Raw genomic sequence first — 20564 nt, forward strand, 5'->3', positions numbered from 1 at the left:
GCAGCAGGGGAAAAGTTAAACCAGGATTAAAACCTTAAACCTGCCCAGAGCACTCTGCAGCTGGCACAGGGTGGGCACAGGAGCTACAGGAGCAGTTTGGGCAGTGCCAGGGCAGGGTTTGGGCTCTGCCTCGAGTCCCTGGGGCTGTGCCAGAACCAGAACGAGCAATGCCATAAACAGGAAACGGCCTTGGAGTCGCAGAGGATTGGGGTATTTACAGGGGTCAGGAACAGACCAGTTACAGGGTCTAACTGGTGTCACTGGTGCCCAGTTACAGGGTTTAACTGGTGTCACTGGTGCCCAGTTACAGGATTTAACTGGTGTCACTGGTGCCCAGTTACAGGGTCTAACTGGTGTCACTGGTGCCCAGTTAACTGGTGTCACTGGTGTCCTGTTTGCAGTGTTTGACTGGTGTCCTATGTACAGTGTTTAACTGGTGTCCCAGTTAAAATGTGTGACTGGTGCCCAGTTCCAGTGTTGAACTGGTGTCCCAGTGTTGAACTGGTGTCCTATGTACAGTGTAAAACTGGGGTCCCAGTTCCAGTAATGTTGAACTGGTGTCCAGTTGCAATAATGTGTCACTGGTGTCCCAGTGTGTCACTGGTGTCCCATTTACAGTGTTGAACTGGTGTCCCAGTGTCAGTGGTGTCCCAGTTGCAATGTTTAACTGGTGTCCCATTTACAGTGTTTGTGTCACTGGTGTTCCAGAAGAGCCCCAGTGCTGCTGGTGTCAGTGTCAGGTCAGTTCTGCTCAGGGAAGGGCCTGGGAGCTCTGGGAGGGAGAAACCTGAAGGATTCATCCAGGAAAAATGAGAAAAAATCAATTCCAGGGGTGCTGGGAGCAGCGTTCCTAAACCAGGGCTGGGAGAAGAAGAAAATTCCTTTAAACCCTCACCATAGCTGGGAGGACCTGGACGGAGCCTGGATCCCCACCCGGTGGAAAGAGCCCCTTGGGACCCCAAAACGCTGCTGGGCACTGGGAGGAGCTGCTGGGTGGAACTGGGAGCACTGGGGGCAGGGGCTGCTCTCCCCTCCGGGTGGGAACGGAGCCCCTGGGCAGCAGAGCCAGAGGGAATCCTGGATTCCTCCAGGGAGGATCCTCCAGGGAAAATCCTTGGATTCCTCCAGGGAGGATCCTCAGATTCCCCCAGTCAGGGGATTCCTCCAGGGAGGAACCTTGGATTGCCCTGGGGCTGGTCCCAGGCCTGGCAGAGGTTACAGGTGAGGACGTGGGGTGGGTGACCAAAGGACCTCGCTACAGCCACCGTTGCCATTTCCCTGTGGAAACTGCCTGCATTCCATCAGGAGCCATCCCTGACTCCTTCCTCCTCTTCATCCCCATCTCACTGTGTTTCCTTCTCCTCCTCATCCCCATCCCAGCTGCCTTCTCTTCCTCAGGCCCAACCCAGGAGCCTCCTCCATCCCCATTCCAGGCGCTTCCTCCTTTCTGGGTCCAAAATCACCCATCCTACTTTCCTGTGCCAAAACCACCAATCCCACCTTTCTTTTGCCAAAACCACCAATTCCAACTTTCCCTTTCTGGGTCCAAAATCACCCATCCCACTTTCTTTGCCAAAACCACGCATCCCACCCTTCCTGTGCCAGAATCACCAATCCCGCCTTTCTGGCCCCGTTTCGCCGCCAGCGGCGTTGCTTTCACCCAGTGGGAAGAGAGGGGAATTATGGAGCACACGACCCTAAAATCCACCAGGGCACGTGACCCTAAATCCACTGGGTTGTGGGACCCTAAAACCCACCGGGGCATGGGACCCTAAAATCTGCTGGGGCTTGGGGCCGCCAGGGCCGCCTCTCCGGCAGAGAGGAACGCCCCCCGTTTCCTTTATCCGTCCGTGACCGCGGTGCTATCTCTACCTATCCTAGATATAAATTAAATTAATTTGGGGTCCCGGCGGGCGGGGCTATAGCGTGGTCTCGCTGCCCATGTCCCGCGGGGCCTTCTCAGTGTCGCTGTCCTCGTAGTCCGACTCCATCTCGATCTTCACCTGGGGCACGGCACAGATGGGGTTGCGGGAGTAGTTAAAGGCGGGAGACGACGGGCACGAGATCTTCAGGTGCAGGGTGATACTGGGGGGGAGAGGGGGGTGAGCAGGGGGGCTGCCCCAAACCTGCCCCAAACCCACCCTGGAGGTGCTGCCCCCGCCCCAAACCCGCCTGGAAGTTTTGAGCTGAGGGGATCCCAAATTCCCGCCCAGGGATGGGGAGGGGTCCCGGTTACCTGCGGTCCATGTCGGAGCCGTTCGGGGACGAGTCGGAACGCAGAGCTCCAGGGGGAGGCCCTCTTTCCTGGGGGGACACAGAGCTGAGACGCTGCCCAGGTGACCCCAGACCTTCATCCCAATTCCTGGTGGGAATTGTCCCTGCCCAGCTCTGGGGTGTCTCCCTGTCCTCGGGTGACCCCGTGCCCACCTCCTCGTCGCTGCTGCTGTCGCCTTTGTTGCCTTTCTTCTTCTTCTTCTTGTCGTCCTCCTTCTTCTTCTCCTTCTCGGGGATGATGTTGTCGATCCAGGCCAGGTCGTGCTGGGAGAAGACGAAATCCAGGAGCCTTCTCACCAGGATCAGGGCCAAGATCTGACAGGGGAGAGGTCCAGGAGCAGCTCAACCCTAGATATGGGCTGACCACTAAGCCAAAAATCCCTTAAATCCCAAAAAACCATTGGGAGCGAGGATGGGATTACCATGACTGGGTACATGGTGACGGCCATGGTGGGACCATGCCAAAAATCCCAAAAAACCCTTCCAAGGTAGGATGGGGTCACCATGACAGGGAAGATGATGGGACCACGCCAGAAATCCCAAAAACCCTCTTTGGATCAAGGATGGGATTACCATGATGGGGAAGATGATGATGGTGGGACCACACCAAAAATTCCATAAAACCCTTCCAATGTAGGATGGGATCACCATGACAGGGAAGATGATGGCAGCCATGGTGGAACCATGCAAAAAATTCCATTAAATCCCAAAAAAACCCCTTTGGATCAAGGATGGGATTACCATGACGAGGAGGATGATGGCAGCCATGATGGAACCATGCCAAAAATTCCATTAAATCCCAACAAACCCCCTTTGGATGGAGGATGGGATTACCACGATGGAGAAGATGATGATGGTGGGACCACACCAAAAATCCCAAAAAAACCCTTTGGATCAAGGACGGGATTACCATGACGGGGAAGATGATGGCGGCCACGGTGGATTTGAGGATCCAGAGCACGGCCAGGCAGACGATCTGCACCAGCGTGAAGAGGTGGATGCGGCGCAGCGGGACGTGCCGCAGGAACACGTAGTCGGGCTGGTGCTTGGCCGGCATCAGGAAGAGCTTGCAGCGATCCCAGAACTGCCCGGGAGGAAGGCCTGGGGTTAATCCTCAGCCCCACCCCACAGGCTGCCCAGGAAAACCCTGTTTTGATCCCCCCCAAATGGGGAATTTGTGGGGTTTTGGTGTTTCTCCGAGGGTTTTGGGTGTCTGCTGTCCCATACATGGAAATTTTGGAGTAAAAATCCTCCTTTTGGAGACAGTGTGGGACAGTCTGTGGTCAGTGAGGAGGAGGAGGAGGATGAAGAGAAGGAGGAGGAGAACAACAAGGATGAGGAGGAGAAGGAGGATGAGGATGATGAGAAGGAGGAGAATGGCAAGGATGAAGAGTAGGAGGACGGGCATAAGGAGGATGAGGATGAAGACAGAGGATGAGGAGAATGAGGACAACCTTGAAGAAGATGAAGAGGATGAGGAGAATGATGAGAAGGAGGACGAGGATGAGGAGGATGCTGAGGAGGAAGGGCACTCACCTGGATGCCGTTGAGCGACGCCACGCCCATGTAGAGGAAGACCCCGTAGAGCACCGGCATGGGGATGTACTGGGAACAGGGAACAGCACAAGCTGACCCGGGGAAGGCAGCGGCTCCTCCCCAGGGACAGGGACAGCGCTGGAGGTCACCAGGACGGGACAGGACCCAGCTTTTTTCCCCATGTCCCCAAACCTCTGCAGGGAGGGGGAATGGGAATTTTACCTTCAGGATAGGAGCCAGGAAAACCGAAATGCCCGTGAGCACGAAGACGATGATGCCGGTGACCCTCTGCTCCCTGGAGAGGGGACAGGAGCAGGGTCAGCCCGAGGAACCCCCGAGGAACCGAGAACCACCAGTGGGAATGGGACAATTGACAACTCCTGCCAGGCCCTGGTGTCCTCAGGACAAGACAAACCTTCCCTGTCCTTGGTGTCCCCATGAAGGACAATCCCTGCTGTCCCCTCCCAGGACAGGGAGGTCCCCCCAGCCCAGGACCCCTGTCAGACCCACCTGACCCCCAGGAACTGGGGCTGCTCCCCCGGCGCGCTGGTCTCGGTCTCCATCTTGAGGCTGTCGATGTGGGCGATGGAGATGACGGTGGCGGCCACGTACCAGGGCAGCCCCATGAAGGAGCACACGGCCATCAGGATGCCCACCCAGAAGAGGTCCAGGTGGTACCCGGCTGCCTTCTGCAACACAGCACGGGGGGCTCTGCACGGGGGGCTCTGCACTGGGGGTGTCCCACAGGCAGGGCCTTGGGGCACCTGGTGTCACCCCAAACACCTGGTGTCACCCTGATATACCCCACATGGACCCAGTGTCACCATGGTGTGCCCCACACTGATATGGGGCACCTTGTGTCACCCCATATCACCCCACATCTCCCTGTGTCACCCTGTATCACCCACCTGCACCCCGTTACCCACAGAACTTCACCCCCAGGCTCTCCATCACCCCAAACCCACAGCTGGCTGAGGACAGGGGCAGCCCCCAAAAACCACCCCAAACCTGGGTGCTTTGGGGGATCCCTGGGTACCCTGGGTGCTGATGGGGATCCTAGGGTGCCCTGGGTCATGTGGAAGACCCATGGGGTGCTGTGGCGGATCCTGGGGTGCCCTGGGTGCTGTGGGGGATCCCTGGGGCTCTCACCCTCAGCTTGTGCTCCTTCCTGTTGACGATGACGGCCGTGATCTGCTGGTCCATGAAGATGAGGATGGTGACCAGCAGGGCGGGCAGGGCGCTGGCCAGGTACACCCACCACGGGTTCTTGCCGAAGGGGAACACGAACCAGCCCCGGTCCACGCGTGTGGGCTGGAGACGACAGCGGGGTCGGAACCTCGGCAACGGGGCACGGGTTGGGAGAACCCAAGGGGTGGCATTTGGGGACAGCCCCATCCCAGATCCATCCTAAATCCCGTGCTCCAAACCACCCCCAAATCCTCATTGGGATCCTCGTTGGGAGGGATCCTTGCTGGGATTTCCATTGGGATCCCCATTGGGATCTTCATGGGGATCATCCCTGGGATCCTCCTTGGGGTTTCTATTGGGATCCCCATTGGGATTTCTATTGGGATCTTGACTGGGATCCTTGCTGGGATTTCCATTGCGATCCCCATTGGGGTCTTCACTGGGATTCTTGCTGGGATCCCCATTGAGATCTTCATGGGGATTGTTATTGGGATCCTCACTGGGGTTTCTATTGGGATCTTCACTGGGATCCTTGTTGGGAATTCCTTTGGGATTCTTGTTGGGATCTCCATTGGGATCTTCATGGGGATCCTCACTGGGACCCCTATTGGGATCCTCCTTGGGGTTTCTATTGGAATCCTCATTGGGATCCTCACTGGGGTCCTCATTGGGATTTCCATTTGGGTTCCCCACTGGGATCCCCATTGGGATCTCCATTGGAATTCTCACTGGGATCTGTATTGGGATCCTCACTGGGGTCCTCATTGGGATTTCCATTTGGGTTCCACATTGGGATCCCCATCGGGGTCCCTATTGGAATCCTCACTGGGATCCATATTGGGATTTTCATTTGCGTTCTCCATTGGGATCCCCATTGGGGTCCCCACTGGGATCCATATTGGGTTCCTCACTGGGGTTTCCATTGGCATCCTCACTGGGATCCTCATTGGGATTTTCATTGGGATCACCATTGGGGTTCTCACTGGGATCTTCACTGGGATCCTCAGGTCACCCCCTGGCTGGAGAGGAGAAATCCTTCTGGAATGGGGTTTTGTGGAATTTTGGGTTTTTACCTTGAAGTCTGTAGGCACTTGGAGCTTTGGGGTGTTGAGTCCAAAAAGCACATCCAGCCCCACAAACATTAGTATGGACATAAAGATGGAGAAATCGCTAATGAGCTTACGGAGCTACCGGCCAGGGGGGAGAGAGAAAGAAAAGGGAGGAAAAATGGCAAAAAGGAGGAAGAAGAACAAAAAAGGAGGAAAAACAACAAAAAAAGAGAGGAACGAAAGTCAGAAAATTAGAATATTGTTAGAAAGATTGAAGTAGCTTTTAAGACAGTGCCTGGAGCTGCAAGATTCCCAAAAGAACCTGGAATAAAAGCGTGGGAGAGGAGAGGAGACCCAACCTTGATGATACTGGGGATGTGGAGTTTGGGGGTGTCCAGTCCAAAGCAGGCATCCACTCCACAGAAGAGCAGGATGGAGAAGACATTGGAAAAATCAGCAATGAAAGCCCTGACCTGGAGGCAAGACAGGGAAATGGGGTTGGAAAGGGAATTAATGGGGTGGAAAGGGGAATTAATGGAGTGGGAAGGGAATTAATGGGGTGGGAAGGGAGCTTGTCCAGGTCTCTGTGGATGTCCCCATCCTTCGGAATTGTCCCTTGGTGTCACCTGCAAACCCCTTTGTTTCCATCATTAATGAGAACATTAATTAATGCTGGCCCTGATGGGAGCCCTGGTCACTACTGGTCACTGATGTCCATCAGACTCTGGGCTGGTGACCACTTCCCTGTGGGTGGGATCCCACAAATCCCTCATCCATGATCCCACAAATCCCTCATCCATGATCCCACAAGTTCCTCATCCATTCTTCATTCATGATCCCATCCATTCTTCACCCATGATCCCACAAATTCTTGTTCATTAATTGTCCACCAATTAATTGTCCACCCATTAACCCAACTCCAGTTCAGAGAGGAAGCTGCCACAAAAACATCACAAAATTCCAAAAATCAGGGTCTAAAACCTCGGGGATGACCCAATCATGGCCAAACCCTCCTAAAAACAGAGATTTATTTTCCTGGAGGTCTCTGCCTCCAACCTTCCCAAACCTCCTGGCAGCTCCCGCTTCCCTTCGTTTTTGGGACAGGATCTGCAGGATTTGGTTCTCTCCTTACCTTGGTGGGGAAGTAGCGACTGAATTTGAATTTTTTCAGGGTCAGGGTCATGGAGTAGGTGCCAAAGAAGAGGATGAAGGACATGAGGGCCAGGTCAGGCACGAATTTGCAGGATTTTCCCACTAAGCTGCCGCCGTATTTGAGGCATTCCTTCTTACTCAGCTGGGTCCAGTCCAGAGCTGTGAGGTTGAGAGCATTGGACTGGCAAGAAACCCGAAAAAAGCAAAATTAGTGAAATTAGGAATTATTGTGGTGTGCAGGGAAAGGGGGGATTTCAGCCCAAATCCAGCACAGGTGGCATTTTTATGGCGCAGCATGGAAATAAAGGAAATGTTCCTGTCCAAAACCCCAAATTTGTACTTTAGGAGATAATGTGCAGGAAAAGGGAAATTTCCTGTCCAAACCCCAGATTTGTACTTTTAGGATCACGCTGTGCAAGAAAAATGGGATTTCACAACTGAACTGAGCAAAACCAGTGTTTTTGCAAAAATGGGAAATTTCCTGCTCAAATCCCAAAAAGAGCAGTTGGAGCACACAAGGAAAGGTGAATTTCCAGAGTTCTGGGGATACCCAAAACTGCAGACCTGATACAAATTTGGGGGGAAAAACCCCAATTTGAGTTCCCCTCGCTCCGAGCTGGCCCATCCCTCTCCTGGGTGCTGGAATTGCCCATTTCCCCTCCCTGATCCCAAATTTCCCCAGGGCTGAGCAGCTCCCAGTCCTTACCAGAGACACGTTAGTGCTGTTGGGTGCCACTGGCGCTGAAGCATCGAACAGGGTGGCGTTGGCTGCAGGAAAGGAGTCGGTTATTGAGGCTTTGGGGCTAAACCCGAGCTCTGGGGGTTAAACCCCAGCTGGGCTTGGCCTGCTGAGCCCGCCAGGGATCGCCATCCCTGCATTTTGGGGGCAAATCCCCCTTTTTCTAAATTCTCCCTGATTAATCCCACGCGCTGGGGAGGACGCGGCGGCTCCTCCCTGTAGGGCTGGCGAGGGCTGGGCCAGAGGGGAATTTTAGGAGTTCCCAGTTCCTAAAATTTCTGGGAGCTTCCCAGTTCCTAAAATTTCCCAGTTCCTAAAATTTCCAGGAGCTTCCCAGTTCCTAAAATTCCCAGAAGTTTCCCAGTTCCTAAAATTTCTGGGAGCTTCCCAGTTCATAAAATTTCCCAAGAGCTTCCCAAGGAAGCCGCCAGGAATGAGGTAGACTTAAAACCATGGTGGAAAGCTGGGAAAGCACCCTCGTGTGGTTTTATTTTTTTTTTTTTTTTTTTTGAGAGACGACACCCAATTCACCCCAAATCACACTTGATTTGCCTTTTTAAAATTATCATTAATTTTTTAAAAAAATAGTTTGGGGGTGTTTTGGTGTCTTTGGTGCAAAATTCCGTCTTTCCGAGCCCCCGGCACCTTCTCCTCCTTGGCTCTTCAGCGACGCGGCTCCGCGGCTCCGGGAGCACCCCCGGGATGTCTCGGGGTGCCCCTAAAAGAGGGAATTCGGGAATTCGGGAATTCTGGGATGGCTCGGCCACCCCCTCTTCCATCCTCTTCGGCCGCCGCCTCCAGCCCTGGCGCCGGGGTTAATGAGGGAGAGCTGGGTCAGGACAGAGAGCCCAGGGCTGCCAGGACCGAGCTCTGGGGGCAAACTCAGCCCTAAAAACATCGGGTTTGTTCTCATTTCTCTCCTCCACAACCTTTTCTTTTTCCACAAACCCTATTTTGGGGGTTTTATGCCTCTAAAGGGCAGCACGGCACCGGTGGGTTAGAGAGAGGAGCCCTAAGGGCTCCACACAAACCTTTTTTAGAGAGAGAGAAAAGTCAAATACATGAAAAAAAAAATAACAATGGAACCCCCCCGTGGGGGGAGAGTATCAAATATTAAAATAGTTTTAATATTTAGAAGGTGATACTCACTTGAGATTGAAATCAGCCCCAATTGATGTGTGCAGCAGAGACAAATATGGGACAAATCAGTTATAATAATCAAAAATCAGCAGGGATGGAAAAAAAAGGGAATTAAAAAAAAAATTAAGGATGGAGAGAGGAATAAACATAATTTCTAGAGGGATTTTAAATCCAGCCTGGACACGGCAGCCTCGGACAGCCGGGGGAGGAGCGGGATCGGGGATTGGGGTGCAGATGCCTCTGGGCTGCTCGGGGTGGGGGCTTGGGGGAGACCTCCCTGGAGGCTGAAGGCTCCTCCCGGGGGTGCTCACGGCTCCGTCCCGGAATTCCGGCTCTGGGGGCTCCGGCTTCGCTCTCTGCGGGTCGGGATGGGGGCAGGAATTGGTTCTGGTGCTGCTCTGGGGTCCCGGCTCCCAGTGGGGTCGCGGTGCCCACGAGGGGTGGATGAGCAGGAGTTGAGGAAAAATGTGAAATTCAACCCAAAGGCTGCGAGTGCCACGGGGCGAGAGTGCCAGATGTGTTGGGAATGCCTTGGGTGGAGGGGCTTGGGTGCTGCTCTTGAAGGAAGGAGATGGGCAGAACTTCACCATCATCTTCATCTACTGTGACCTTCATCCATCATAATTTCATCCATTGACATTTTCATCCACCATCGTCTTCATCCATCGTCGTCTTCATCCACTCTGACCTTCATCCATCGTCATCCTCCTTCACTATCATCTTCATCCACCATGACCTTCATCCACCTTCACCTCCACCCACTGTCAGTCTCCTCTGGCTGCAGCTGGTGCTCCCCCAAATTTGGATTTTTGATGTAATTCAGCTCCTGGGGGAGCAGCTGCTTGCTGCCGTGAGCCTGAAGCTGTCTCTGCTCCCTTCCAGGAGCTCCAAGTTCAGATCTGGGATCATCCAGGACATCTCCCCAAGAGCAAAACCATGGAAGGACCTTCAGCTCAGAGCCCGATAGCCTCTCCTTTTGGATAAGGAGTGGAAAAAGGAGGGAAATGGTCCATGGAGGTTTCCACACCCAGCTGGGACATCCAGGGTGTCCCAGACACCGCAGAGCACAGAACCACTCCAGGTGTGTTCTGGAGACTCAGTTTCCATCAGCAGCAGGCTGGAATCACCCAAAATGTCCTTTTCTTTCTTCCATAATTCCTCTTTGTCCATCCAGGTCTGGCTGCTCCAGGCTGAGATCCCAGCTCTCCATCTGCTGTGTCCCAGAAGTTCATCCAAGGGGGACAAGGCTCTTCCTCCATCTCCACAGCCCCCTCAGGGGAGGATGATGAGTTCCAGGTGTCTCCAGCCCAGCTGCCTCCTCCTCCCACGTCCTGGGCCGGGACTGATCCACGCCAGGACCCTCCCACCCCCGGCTGCTGCCCGGGCGGCCCCGGGGTGAACTCACCTGGGTCGGGGGCCACGCACTCGCACTTGTACATGGTCACGTAGTCGGGCTTGAAGTCCGAGTTGATGGGGTAGTACTTGAAGGCCCCGATCATCTTCTTGATGGCGTCGTAGATGAAGATGAAGCTGATGAGGGTGGAGAAGCCCTCCTCGGTGAAGCGCGTGATGTACTTTATGATGAAGCTGGCGTCGGTGGCCACCAGGATAAGGCACTGCAGGGCCGAGTGCAGCCCGATCCACAGGCGGAATTCCATGTAGTCGATCCCGTTGCCTCTGGAAGAGGGGACAGGCGGCCCTGTGAGAGCGGCTGGGGGCTGGGGACACGTCCCAGCCCCGTGGGGACAGGCCCTGGTGTCCCCTGGCGTGGGCCAGCACTCACTTGCTGAAGTCGAAGAGCAGCTTCTCGAAGATGAGGATGGGGCCGGTGCTGCTGAGGATGATGAGGGGCTGCCCGGCGAAGAGGCAGAACATGGAGCCGGCCATGGCCGTGCCCAGGAAGCTCTCCATGACCCCCTGGGGATGGAGCAGAGGTGGCATCACGGGGGTGCCAGGCCATGCCACGTCCCCATGGACCCCCCGATGGAGATGGGGCTGAGGGATGGTTGGGACTGTGTCCCATTGCTCCTGGCATTGCCATGGAGGGATTACAGGGCTCCAGGGCTGCCAGTCCCACCTGGCGGAGATGTCCATCCCCAGAAGCTTGGCATGGCACAAGTAGGGTAAAATCCATCCCATAGATTGTCCATCCCATCCCAATCCCATGGATCCCAATCCCATGGATCCCATTCCATCCCACTGATCCCATCACAATCCCAGGATCCCATCCCATGGATCCCATCAATTCCATCCCATCCCACCGATCCCGTCCCTGCCCGTCCCCAGGCCGGTGACACCTGGGCCACACCTGGTAGTTGTCAGTGGCGTCCCCCAGCAGCCCCCCGAAGGTGATGGCGTTGGTGATGCAGCCCAGGTAGATGAAGAGGATGGCGGAGATGGACTGGATATGGAAACCTTCGTAGAAGTCGCTGGGGAACCAGGGCAGCTTCCTCTTGATATCCAGGTAGAGGCCACCACAAAACCTGCGGAGACACCGCCGAGGTGACACCGACACCTGGTGACTTCCACCAAAAGAGAATCGTGGAGTCCTGGAGTGGTTTGGGTTGGAGGGACCTTAAATCCCGTCCCATCCCACCCCTGCCATGGCAGGGACACCTTCCACTGTCCCCATCCAACCTGGCCTTGGACACTTCTGGGGATGCACAGCTTCTCTGGCCACTTGGGAGATTTATAAATATTGATACATAAATATAATTTATATATAGACACATAAATAGATCTGGTGCTGACCAAAACCCCTTCCCACCAGGGTTTCACCCCAGGGTGAGCCCACAGGAGACGTCAATGACGATGGATTCTGGCACCTTCTGGAGGTGTCTGGGGGTGGTTCCTGGCTCACCTGCCGGTCCAGGCCAGCTCCTCCCCGATCTCGTGGACTTCGGGCATCTCCCCATCGTCGCTGCCGCCGCCGCCGCCCCCAGCGCCCGCCCCGCCGGCCGCGCCATTCATCTGCCCCACCTCGTTCAGCGAGAACACCGACTTCCTGTGCAACACATTGGCACCGACACACTGGCACCGGCGGATGGGCACCACTGGCTCAGCACCAGCGGACTGGCACCACCTCGCACCCGCTCTGGCACTGCCAGATGGGCACCACTGGATTGGCGCCACTGGATCAGCACTGCCACATTGGCACTGCTGGATGGGCACCACTGGATTGGTGCCATTGGATCAGCACCACCAGATTGGCACTGCCACATCAGCACTGCCACACTGGTGCCACCGGATCAACACTGTCGGATCGACACCACTGGATCAACACTGCCGTATTGGCACTGCCAGGTTGGCACCGCTGGATGGGCACATGGCCCCGGTGTGAGGACCATGGCCGTGGTGCAGCTCTGAGCCTGCACTGAGTGTGGGTTTTGGGGTGAATTTGGCCAGAGTCAGAGGTGGGTTTGGTCAGTTTGTGGAGCAATGGGTTGGGTTGGGTTGGGTTGGGTTGGGAGGGACTCAAGGATGATCCAGCTCAACTCCTGCCCAGGGCAGGGTCACCTCCCCCTGTCCCAGGAGGGTGGAAACGGCTCTGAGCCGAGCTGGGATCAAACCCTGCTGCAAACCCAGCGTGTCTGGAACATCTGGAGGGGTCACTTCCAGGGATGCAGCCAAGTGAGGCCCTCACCCCCCAGAACTGGACACGGGTGTGGCCGCGGGCTGGTGCAGCCCCACCCACCTCTTCTCAGCCGAGGGCACTTTTTTGGGGGGCTCGATGCGGATGTTGGGGTCCCACTCGCCGGGCGGGAGGACGATGACCTCGTCCAGGAACTCGTCGATGCCGGCGATCAGGTCCTCCCTGTCCCGGGCTTTGTAGGCAACGTCGCTGAAGAGCTGGGGGTGGACATGGGACAGGGTCACCTCCAGCCCCACGTCCTCCCTGGGGTTTCAATCTCAGCTTTTGGGGTGATAAGGTGGAAATTGCTTTCTTGGCTGGGTTCTGGGTCCCACACGAGGGCTGGGGTGGCCTCCACTCACATCGTCCACCATGAGCGTGGCGATGGCCCTGCCGATCTCGTTGTACGATTTGGCTTTTCCCGCCGGGCCGAGGAGAATGAAGAGGAACCTGGGGAGGAAGAGGAGCCGTGTTGGCCACCTGGGAGCCCTGGTGCCACCAGACCCTTCAAAGGACAGTGCTCACCTGGTGGGGACGGGCACCTCAGTCACCCCGCCCAGCATGGTGGCCTGGAGCAGCCGCACGAAGGCCACAAAGGGCTTCTCCAGGAACTCCACCTCCCCCACCAGCACGTTGGAGGCCTCGGCGTCCTTGGGGATCTTCTTGATGAACTTGTTCTTCAGCTGTCGGCAAAGACGAGACCGAGGAAGGGAGCAGTTGCCAAAATTTGGATTTTCCCCCCTTTTTTTCCCCACCAAAGTTGGAGCTTCAGGCTCCAAGATTTCACCTCTTGTTGTCCCAGGACTCCCAGAGGTGGGGACTGAGGAGCCAGGAAAAAAAAGCCAAATTTCTTCAGAAACGTGGCAAAAACTGAAACTAAACTGCACCCTCAGGGCTCCACAACCCAACCAGCAACGTTTGCTTTTGCTCTCCTGGATTCTCTGCAAGGAAAACTCCCTGAAATGCCCTGTGGAAAACCTGAGCCAACCCCAGGGGTGCTGCAGTGAGCCAGGAACATTTTTAGAGTTTATTTCCAGCTCCTCATGGCACAGAACCCCCCCAAGCCCTGCACGGGGGAGGTTTTTGTGCCTCCCCAACCCCATTCTGGGAGCTGGAACAATAATGGGAGGAGGAAAACCTCATCCATGGATTTATTCCCCAGGTCTCTTCTTCCCTGCAGCTCTTTTCATTGCAGCCTAAAAGGGTTCAATAGGCAGCCAGGCAGGGAGTTATGATAATCTATATGGCAGCATGAGGGCAGGCATGTGAGCCGGGCAGCCGCCTCGCCCCGGCCTAATCTTCTAAATCCAAATGGAAAAAAAAAATCATAATAATAATAAAGCAACTCCTCCAGTTCTGCTCGGAATAAGAGCAGGAGTTACCAGTGGCCACTAAGCTTCGTGTAACACTTAAAAAGTCCCTTTGTAGTGGGCCTAATAGGGTGATTAAACCTAAATGCTTTGCATATTTTGGGATTAACCCTCCGAACCCCATTGCTGGAGGGGATATTTGGGGTTCCTGACTGGGCAATGGGATGGAGTCATTTCAGGTGGTGTCCCTGTCCCGTGGATCCCTGCAGAACGTGGATTTCCATCCATGAAATCCAAGGGAATCAAACATTGTTTATTGTGTTTGGGCTTGCCCTAAAGTGCATCACCCCAGGTAAAACCAGTGAGGACATCCCAGGGGAAAAGCAAGTGGTTATTCCATCCCATTCCCTAAAAACCCATTCTGCCTTTGGTTTATGATGAAATCAGGAACAGAAACAAAGCAAAGCTCATAAAGGGAACCAGCCATTCTCAGAAAAATCTGGTATGGGAAGGGGACAAAAATCCCACTGATCCATCCCCAGCTCCTCCTAAAAGCAACCCCAGAAGGAAAAGCCCCCCAAGGCCTCTGGGATGAGCTTTGCATTGGGAAACCTCAGAAAAAGCAAATCCCACCCCAAATTCCAGGCCCTCACCCTCAGAGCTGCATCCCAAGAGCTCCAATGGGATTTGCCGCCCTCTCCCTTTAGGATTCCCACACTTCCAAGCGGCTCCCAGCAGATCTGGAGGGAATTTTGCCCCACCCTGGTGGATTTGGGCTCCTGGCTCGTCCCTCACTCCGTGCTGAGAGCTCGGGTGTCACCTCTGGGGCAGCTTCCCCACGGGGATCAATACAGCAATTAACTGCCCTAATTAGGAATTTGTGTGGGCATCGACCCAGCCTCGGCTCACATGGACCCGACACCCAGCAGGGATCGTGCCGGGGTTTGGGATTTGGGAATTTGGGATTTTGGGTACCTGGTCAGTGCTCGGGGTGTCCGAGATGTCGTTCATGCTCCGGCTCTGGGCGTGACCTGGAGGGAAGGGAGGGAAGGTGAGGAAAAGGGAAAAGCCACCCCAGGTGCCAGGAGAAAACCCAGTGAGGGGAGTTTGTGACAAGAAATAAAATATTGGTGATGGTGTCTGGGCTTGCAAAGCAGCAGCAGTGCCGTGAAAACCTGGGAAATAGGGGAAATTCCTCCTGTGAAAGGGTGGGAAGGGGGCAGTGATGGAGTCCCCATCCCTGGAAGGGTCCAGAAACCCTCTGGATGTGGCACCCGGGGACACCATGGTGCTCCAGATCTCAGGGGGCTTTTCTACCCCTAATGATCCCAAAGCTCCATAGATGGGACCATTTCCAGTCTCGGCCACACAAACCAGGGTTCCTTTGGGATGTCCCAGCTGCCCTCTCCCAGCCCAGCAATCTTTCAGGCTTCCCTCCCTCTTCCAGCACCGTTCCTTCCCTCCCTAAGGACTCCAAGGAATCTTTTCCTGCACCCCACGCCAGCTCATCCCAAATTCCTGCTGCACTTCTGTGGTGGGACCTCATTGCAACCTCCCACTCTGCCCCTGGGGCTGGGAATTTGGTGTTCCAGGGAATTATTCGGTTTTCCAGGGAACCATTTGGTGTCCCAGGGAATCATTTGGTGTTCTAGGGAACTATTTGGGTGTCCAGGGAAAGATATGGTGTCACAGGGAATAATGTGGTGTCCTGGGGAATAATTTGGTGTTACAGGGAATCGTTTGGTGTCTCAAGGAAGGCTGTGGTATCCCAGTGAATTATTTGGTGTTCTAGAGAACTATTTGCTTTTCAGAGAATTATTTGGTGTTCCAGGGAATCATTTAGTGTCTTATTGAATTATTTGGTGTCCCAGAGAAGCCTCTGGTATCTCACTGAATTATTTGGTGCCCCAATAAATTATTTGGTGTCCCAGGGAAGGCTGTGGTGCCCCGGCGAATTATTTGGTGTCCCATTAAATTATTTGGTGTCCCATTGAATTATATGGTGTCCCAGGGAATTATTTGGTGTCCCATTAAATTATTTGGTGTCCCATTGAATTATTTGGTGTCCCATTGAATTATTTGGTGTCCCAGGGAATTATTTGGTGTCCCATTAAATTATTTGGTGTCCCATTGAATTATTTGGTGTCCCAGGGAATTATTTGGTGTCCCATTGAATTATTTGGTGCTCCAGGGCAGTCTGTGGTGCCCGGGGCAGGCTGTGGTGCCCCAGGGCAGGCTGTGGTGCCCCAGGGCAGTCTGTGGTGCCCGGGGCAGTCTGTGATGCCCCAGGGCAGTCTGTGGTGCCCGGGGCAGTCTGTGGTGCCCCAGGGCAGTCTGTGGTGCCCCGGGCAGGCTGTGATGCCCCAGGGCAGTCTGTGGTGCCCCGGGCAGGCTGTGGTGCCCGGGGCAGTGCCGGTGCCCTGCCCCACTCACGCAGGCGGCCGTAGCTGGCGCTCTGCCGCAGCCGCAGGTCCTCGGTGGAGCGGTGGAAGGCGGCGCCGGCGGCCGGGCCCCGCACGGGGCTGCGGGCTGGGGAGAGAGAGGGGAGAGGGTGAGATGGGGAGGGGATCCTGTGGGAACGTGGGGACAGGATCCTCTGAGGAATGTCAGGGCAGGATCCCGTTAGAATGTGGGGCAGGATTCCATTGGAAATGTGGGGACAGGGTTCTGTGGGGAATATCAGGAGAACGATCCCACGGGGAACATCAGGAGCAGGATCCTGTTGGGAATGCGGGGACAGGATCCCAGTGGAAATGTCACAGCAGGATCCCACGGGGAATGTCAGGCAGAATCCCATTGGAAATGCTGAGGCTGGACCCCATTCAGAACACCAGGATGCTCCAGGGGCTGCTGGCGACCAAGCCCAGCCTGCAGCAGCGAGTGACCTCCCGCTAAACCCGAGGGAACGATCGGGAACGGGCCCAAATCCCCTTTTGTAAGGGCAGGGACAGCGGGATCAGCCGCGGCCAGACCGGATTTGTCTGCGGCCGCCGCGCCAGCAAAGCCCAGCGGCACCGAGCCCGGCGCCCGCGGTGCCGCCGTCCTTGTGTGGCGCCAGCGCGCGGTGACGTCATCAACGTGCGGTGACGCCATCAACACGTGGTGACGTCATTGGCACATGGTGACATCAGCAGCATACTGTGATGTCATTGGCACACGGTAATGTCATCATCACCTATTACCCCCACAGTGACATCATCACACAGTCATTGTCACCACTGTGATGTCATCACACACAGTCATTGTCCCCATTGTGATGTCATCACACAGTGACACTGATGCCACACAGTGACCTTGACCCCATGGTGGCATCATCACACAGTGCCATTGTTTCCACAGTGATGTCATCACATGGTGGCACTGTCCCCACAGTGACATCATCACAGATTGCCATTGTCATCACATCGATGCCATCACAGTGCCATTGTCCTCACATGGTGATGTCACAATACAGTGGCATTGTCACCACACAGTGATGTCATCACACAATGATGTCATCACACTATGACATCACCACACACTGACATTACCATCACACTGTGATCTTGCCCCTCACACAACGATGCCATCACTCAATGACGTCACCATACGGTGGCATTGTCCCTGCCGCAGCCACGTCCCTCACACAACACGGTCCTTGTCACACAACACAGTCCTTGTCACACACTGTCCCTGTCCCACACTGTCCCTGTCCCCAACACCTCCTTGTCCCCAGCTCCCACTGACCCCCACCCCCAACCTCACCAGGGCAGAGCTTTGGGCCCCTTCCCGCCGCCCTCCCGGGTGTGTCCCAGCCCCGGTTCCCCGTCCCTGCCCGGCGCTCACCGGTGTTGGAGGACACGGATTTGCCGATGTCGGCCAGCGAGCGGTGGATCGGCTTCTTGGTCTGGTGCCGGTGCTTGCGCAGGAGGACGAAGCTGAGCTTCTCCCGCAGCTCCGGCTTCAGCAGCCCGTCCTCGATCTGCTTCTCGATGACATCGTCTGCAAAACACGGCTGTGGTGACCCAGGGGTGACCCCAAAACCCCCCCAAAATCTGCTCCTTGAGCAGCCCATCCTCAATCTGCTTCTCGATGACATCGTCTGCAAAGCACAGCCATGGTGACCCCCAAAACTTCCCCAAAATGTCCCCAAAACCTCCCCAAAATGCCCCATCCTCAGTCTGCTTCTCAATGACATTATCTACAACACATGGCCATGGTGACCCCCAAGAACCTCCCAAAAATGTCCCCAAAATGTCTTCAATCTGCTCCTTGATGACATCATCTGCAAACACGGCCATGGTGACCCCAAGAACATCCCCAAAATGTCCCACCATCAATCTGCTCCTCAGTGACATCCTCTGCAACACCCAGAGGTGGTGACTGCCAAAACCCCCCAAAATGTCCTCAGTTTGCTCCTCGATGACATCACCTGCACACACCCATCCATGGTGATCCAGGGGCAACCCCAAAACCACCCCAAAATCTGCTGCTTCAGCAGAGGCCCCCAGACCCCCCAAAACCTCAACACAACACGCAAGGGAACACCTGATGGCTCCCAACTCCTCCTTTTGCTCATTCCTGGACAAATTCAGGGAAAAAAATGAATTTAAATCCATTCCCACCATTTTAGGGCATGGGGGAAAAAACCTCCAGGGGCTCCTACCAATAATTTGGGGCAAGGAGTATCCATCGAGGTCCAGGAGCACCGTTCCTGTCTGGAGACACGTCCGCAGCTCAAAGAGGCTGTGCAGGGACAGCGTGGACACGTGGGGTTTGCTCCACCTCTCGCCGCCTTCCTCCACCTTCTCCTCGAACTTGATCCACCTGGAACGGGAGCAGGATGGGGCAGGTGTGAGGAGCTGGGAATGGCTTTTCCTTCCTGGGGGGTTTCCCTGCTTGGAGGGCCTGGATTGATTCACGTCACAGAGTTCTCGCTCGTTATCCGGGCTGGGAAGGGAGGATGTGGTGGAGCATTCCCAAAAGTGCTGCCTGTGGGGTTGTGGAGGGAGGGAATGCTCCCAATCCCACCAGGAAACACAAATCCATGGATTTATCCATCTTCAAATTGTATCTGTGGGATTTGGGAGCTGTGGGGTGGAGGAAAAGTTTCCAGTCCCACCAGGAAACCCAAATCCATGGATTTCCCCATCCTCAAATCGCTCCTGTGGGATTTGGGAACATTGGGGTGGAGGAAAAGCCCTGACAGAGCCCCAAACCACAACACCCATCCCTGATTTCTCCGGAGAATCCCGATTTCCAACCCTTCCTCTTTCCTGGGATGGAATTCAAACTCCCCGCCCAGCACCGCCGCCGCTCCCCCAAAGCCGATTAGGGCGCTGCTCCTCTCCCTTCTGCCCCGTTTTCCAAGGAATTTGGGTCATTATGGAGAGTGGGATTGGGGCAGGAATCCCAGTGGGATTGAGGCAGGAATCCCTGTGGGATTGAGGCAGGAATCCCTGCGGAATTGGGGGCAGGAATCCCTGTGGGATTGGGTGGGATTGGGGCAGGAATCCCTGTGGGATTGGGGACAGGAATCCCTGTGGGATTGGGGACAGGAATCCCTGCGGGATTGGGTGGGATTGGGGCAGGAATCCCTGTGGGATTGGGACAGGAATCCCTGCGGGATTGGGGCAGGAATCCCTGTGGGATTGGGTGGGATTGGGGCAGGAATCCCTGTGGGATTGGGACAGGAATCCCTGTGGGATTGGGGACAGGAATCCCTGTGGGATTGGGGCAGGAATCCCTGTGGGATTGGGACAGGAATCCCTGCGGGATTGGGGACAGGAATCCCTGTGGGATTGGGTGGGATTGGGGCAGGAATCCCTGTGGGATTGGGGACAGGAATCCCTGTGAGATTGGGGACAGGAATCCCTGTGAGATTGGGACAGGAATCCCTGTGGGATTGGGTGGGATTGGGACAGGAATCCCTGTGGGATTGGGGACAGGAATCCCTGTGGGATTGGGGACAGGAATCCCTGTGAGATTGGGACAGGAATCCCTGTGGGATTGGGTGGGATTGGGGCAGGAATCCCTGTGGGATTGGGACAGGAATCCCTGTGGGATTGGGGCAGGAATCCCTGTGGGATTGGGACACAGCTCCAGCGGTGCCTTTGTGCCGCCATCGGCACCCTTGGATTCCTTTGCTGAGGATTCCACTTTCAAACCCTCCCAAAATCCCATTTTCCAGCATTTTCCCCATTCAGAAATGCCCTCTTCTAACATCCTTATAAAAAATGTCCACACTCTGATATTCCATTTTCAAAATCCCATTTTTCCTGAATTTCCCCGATTCAGGAATATCTTTTTCTAACATTCCTCAATCTGACACTCATTCTTTGATATTCCAGCTTCAAAATCCCATTTTCCCCCATTTCCCCCATTCAGAAATGCCCTTTTCTAAGCCCCACAAATCCCACACCCCTTCCCTGACCCCGTTATCCTGCGGGGACATTTTGGGATGGGATTTCTCCCATTCCCCATTCCCGGATCCCCGACCTGGCCGATTCCTTCCACTCCATGTCGTCGCCGTCGCGCTGCAGCGTGTCCATCTCGGTGAACAGCGT

At 55.2% G+C, this 20564-nt stretch overlaps 1 protein-coding gene across 1 annotated transcript; it reads right to left on the bottom strand.

The window, feature by feature from the left end:
- Nucleotides 1-1919: 1919 nt before the first annotated feature.
- SLC4A5 (solute carrier family 4 member 5) lies at nucleotides 1920-20564 on the bottom strand. Its single transcript, XM_058820321.1, has 23 exons — nucleotides 20497-20564; nucleotides 18665-18825; nucleotides 17845-18000; nucleotides 16453-16548; nucleotides 14995-15050; nucleotides 13235-13392; nucleotides 13072-13159; nucleotides 12773-12927; nucleotides 11939-12082; nucleotides 11387-11561; nucleotides 10862-10995; nucleotides 10484-10755; nucleotides 7906-7967; nucleotides 7180-7380; nucleotides 6407-6520; nucleotides 4960-5121; nucleotides 4321-4499; nucleotides 4033-4105; nucleotides 3811-3879; nucleotides 3185-3358; nucleotides 2428-2589; nucleotides 2237-2304; nucleotides 1920-2085 (listed from the first exon to the last, which is right to left on the bottom strand). Exons 1-23 carry the CDS (start codon nucleotides 20547-20549, stop codon nucleotides 1920-1922), a joined length of 3078 nt encoding a protein of 1025 aa, XP_058676304.1. The 5' UTR covers nucleotides 20550-20564.

The sequence above is a fragment of the Ammospiza caudacuta genome, chromosome 26 (genome assembly GCF_027887145.1).
Source record: "Ammospiza caudacuta isolate bAmmCau1 chromosome 26, bAmmCau1.pri, whole genome shotgun sequence".
Taxonomy (NCBI): Eukaryota; Metazoa; Chordata; class Aves; order Passeriformes; family Passerellidae; genus Ammospiza; species Ammospiza caudacuta.

Excerpts from the sequence above, each read along its gene's own strand:
- SLC4A5 (XM_058820321.1), bottom strand. The coding sequence starts at position 20,549 with ATGGACACGCTGCAGCGCGACGGCGACGACATGGAGTGGAAGGAATCG. Across the intron at positions 7,968-10,483 it reads GTGCGTGGCCCCCGACCCAG|CCAACGCCACCCTGTTCGAT; the intron begins GTGAGTTCACCC and ends CCTTTCCTGCAG. Across the intron at positions 3,359-3,810 it reads CGTCGCTCAACGGCATCCAG|TTCTGGGATCGCTGCAAGCT; the intron begins GTGAGTGCCCTT and ends CCTCCCGGGCAG.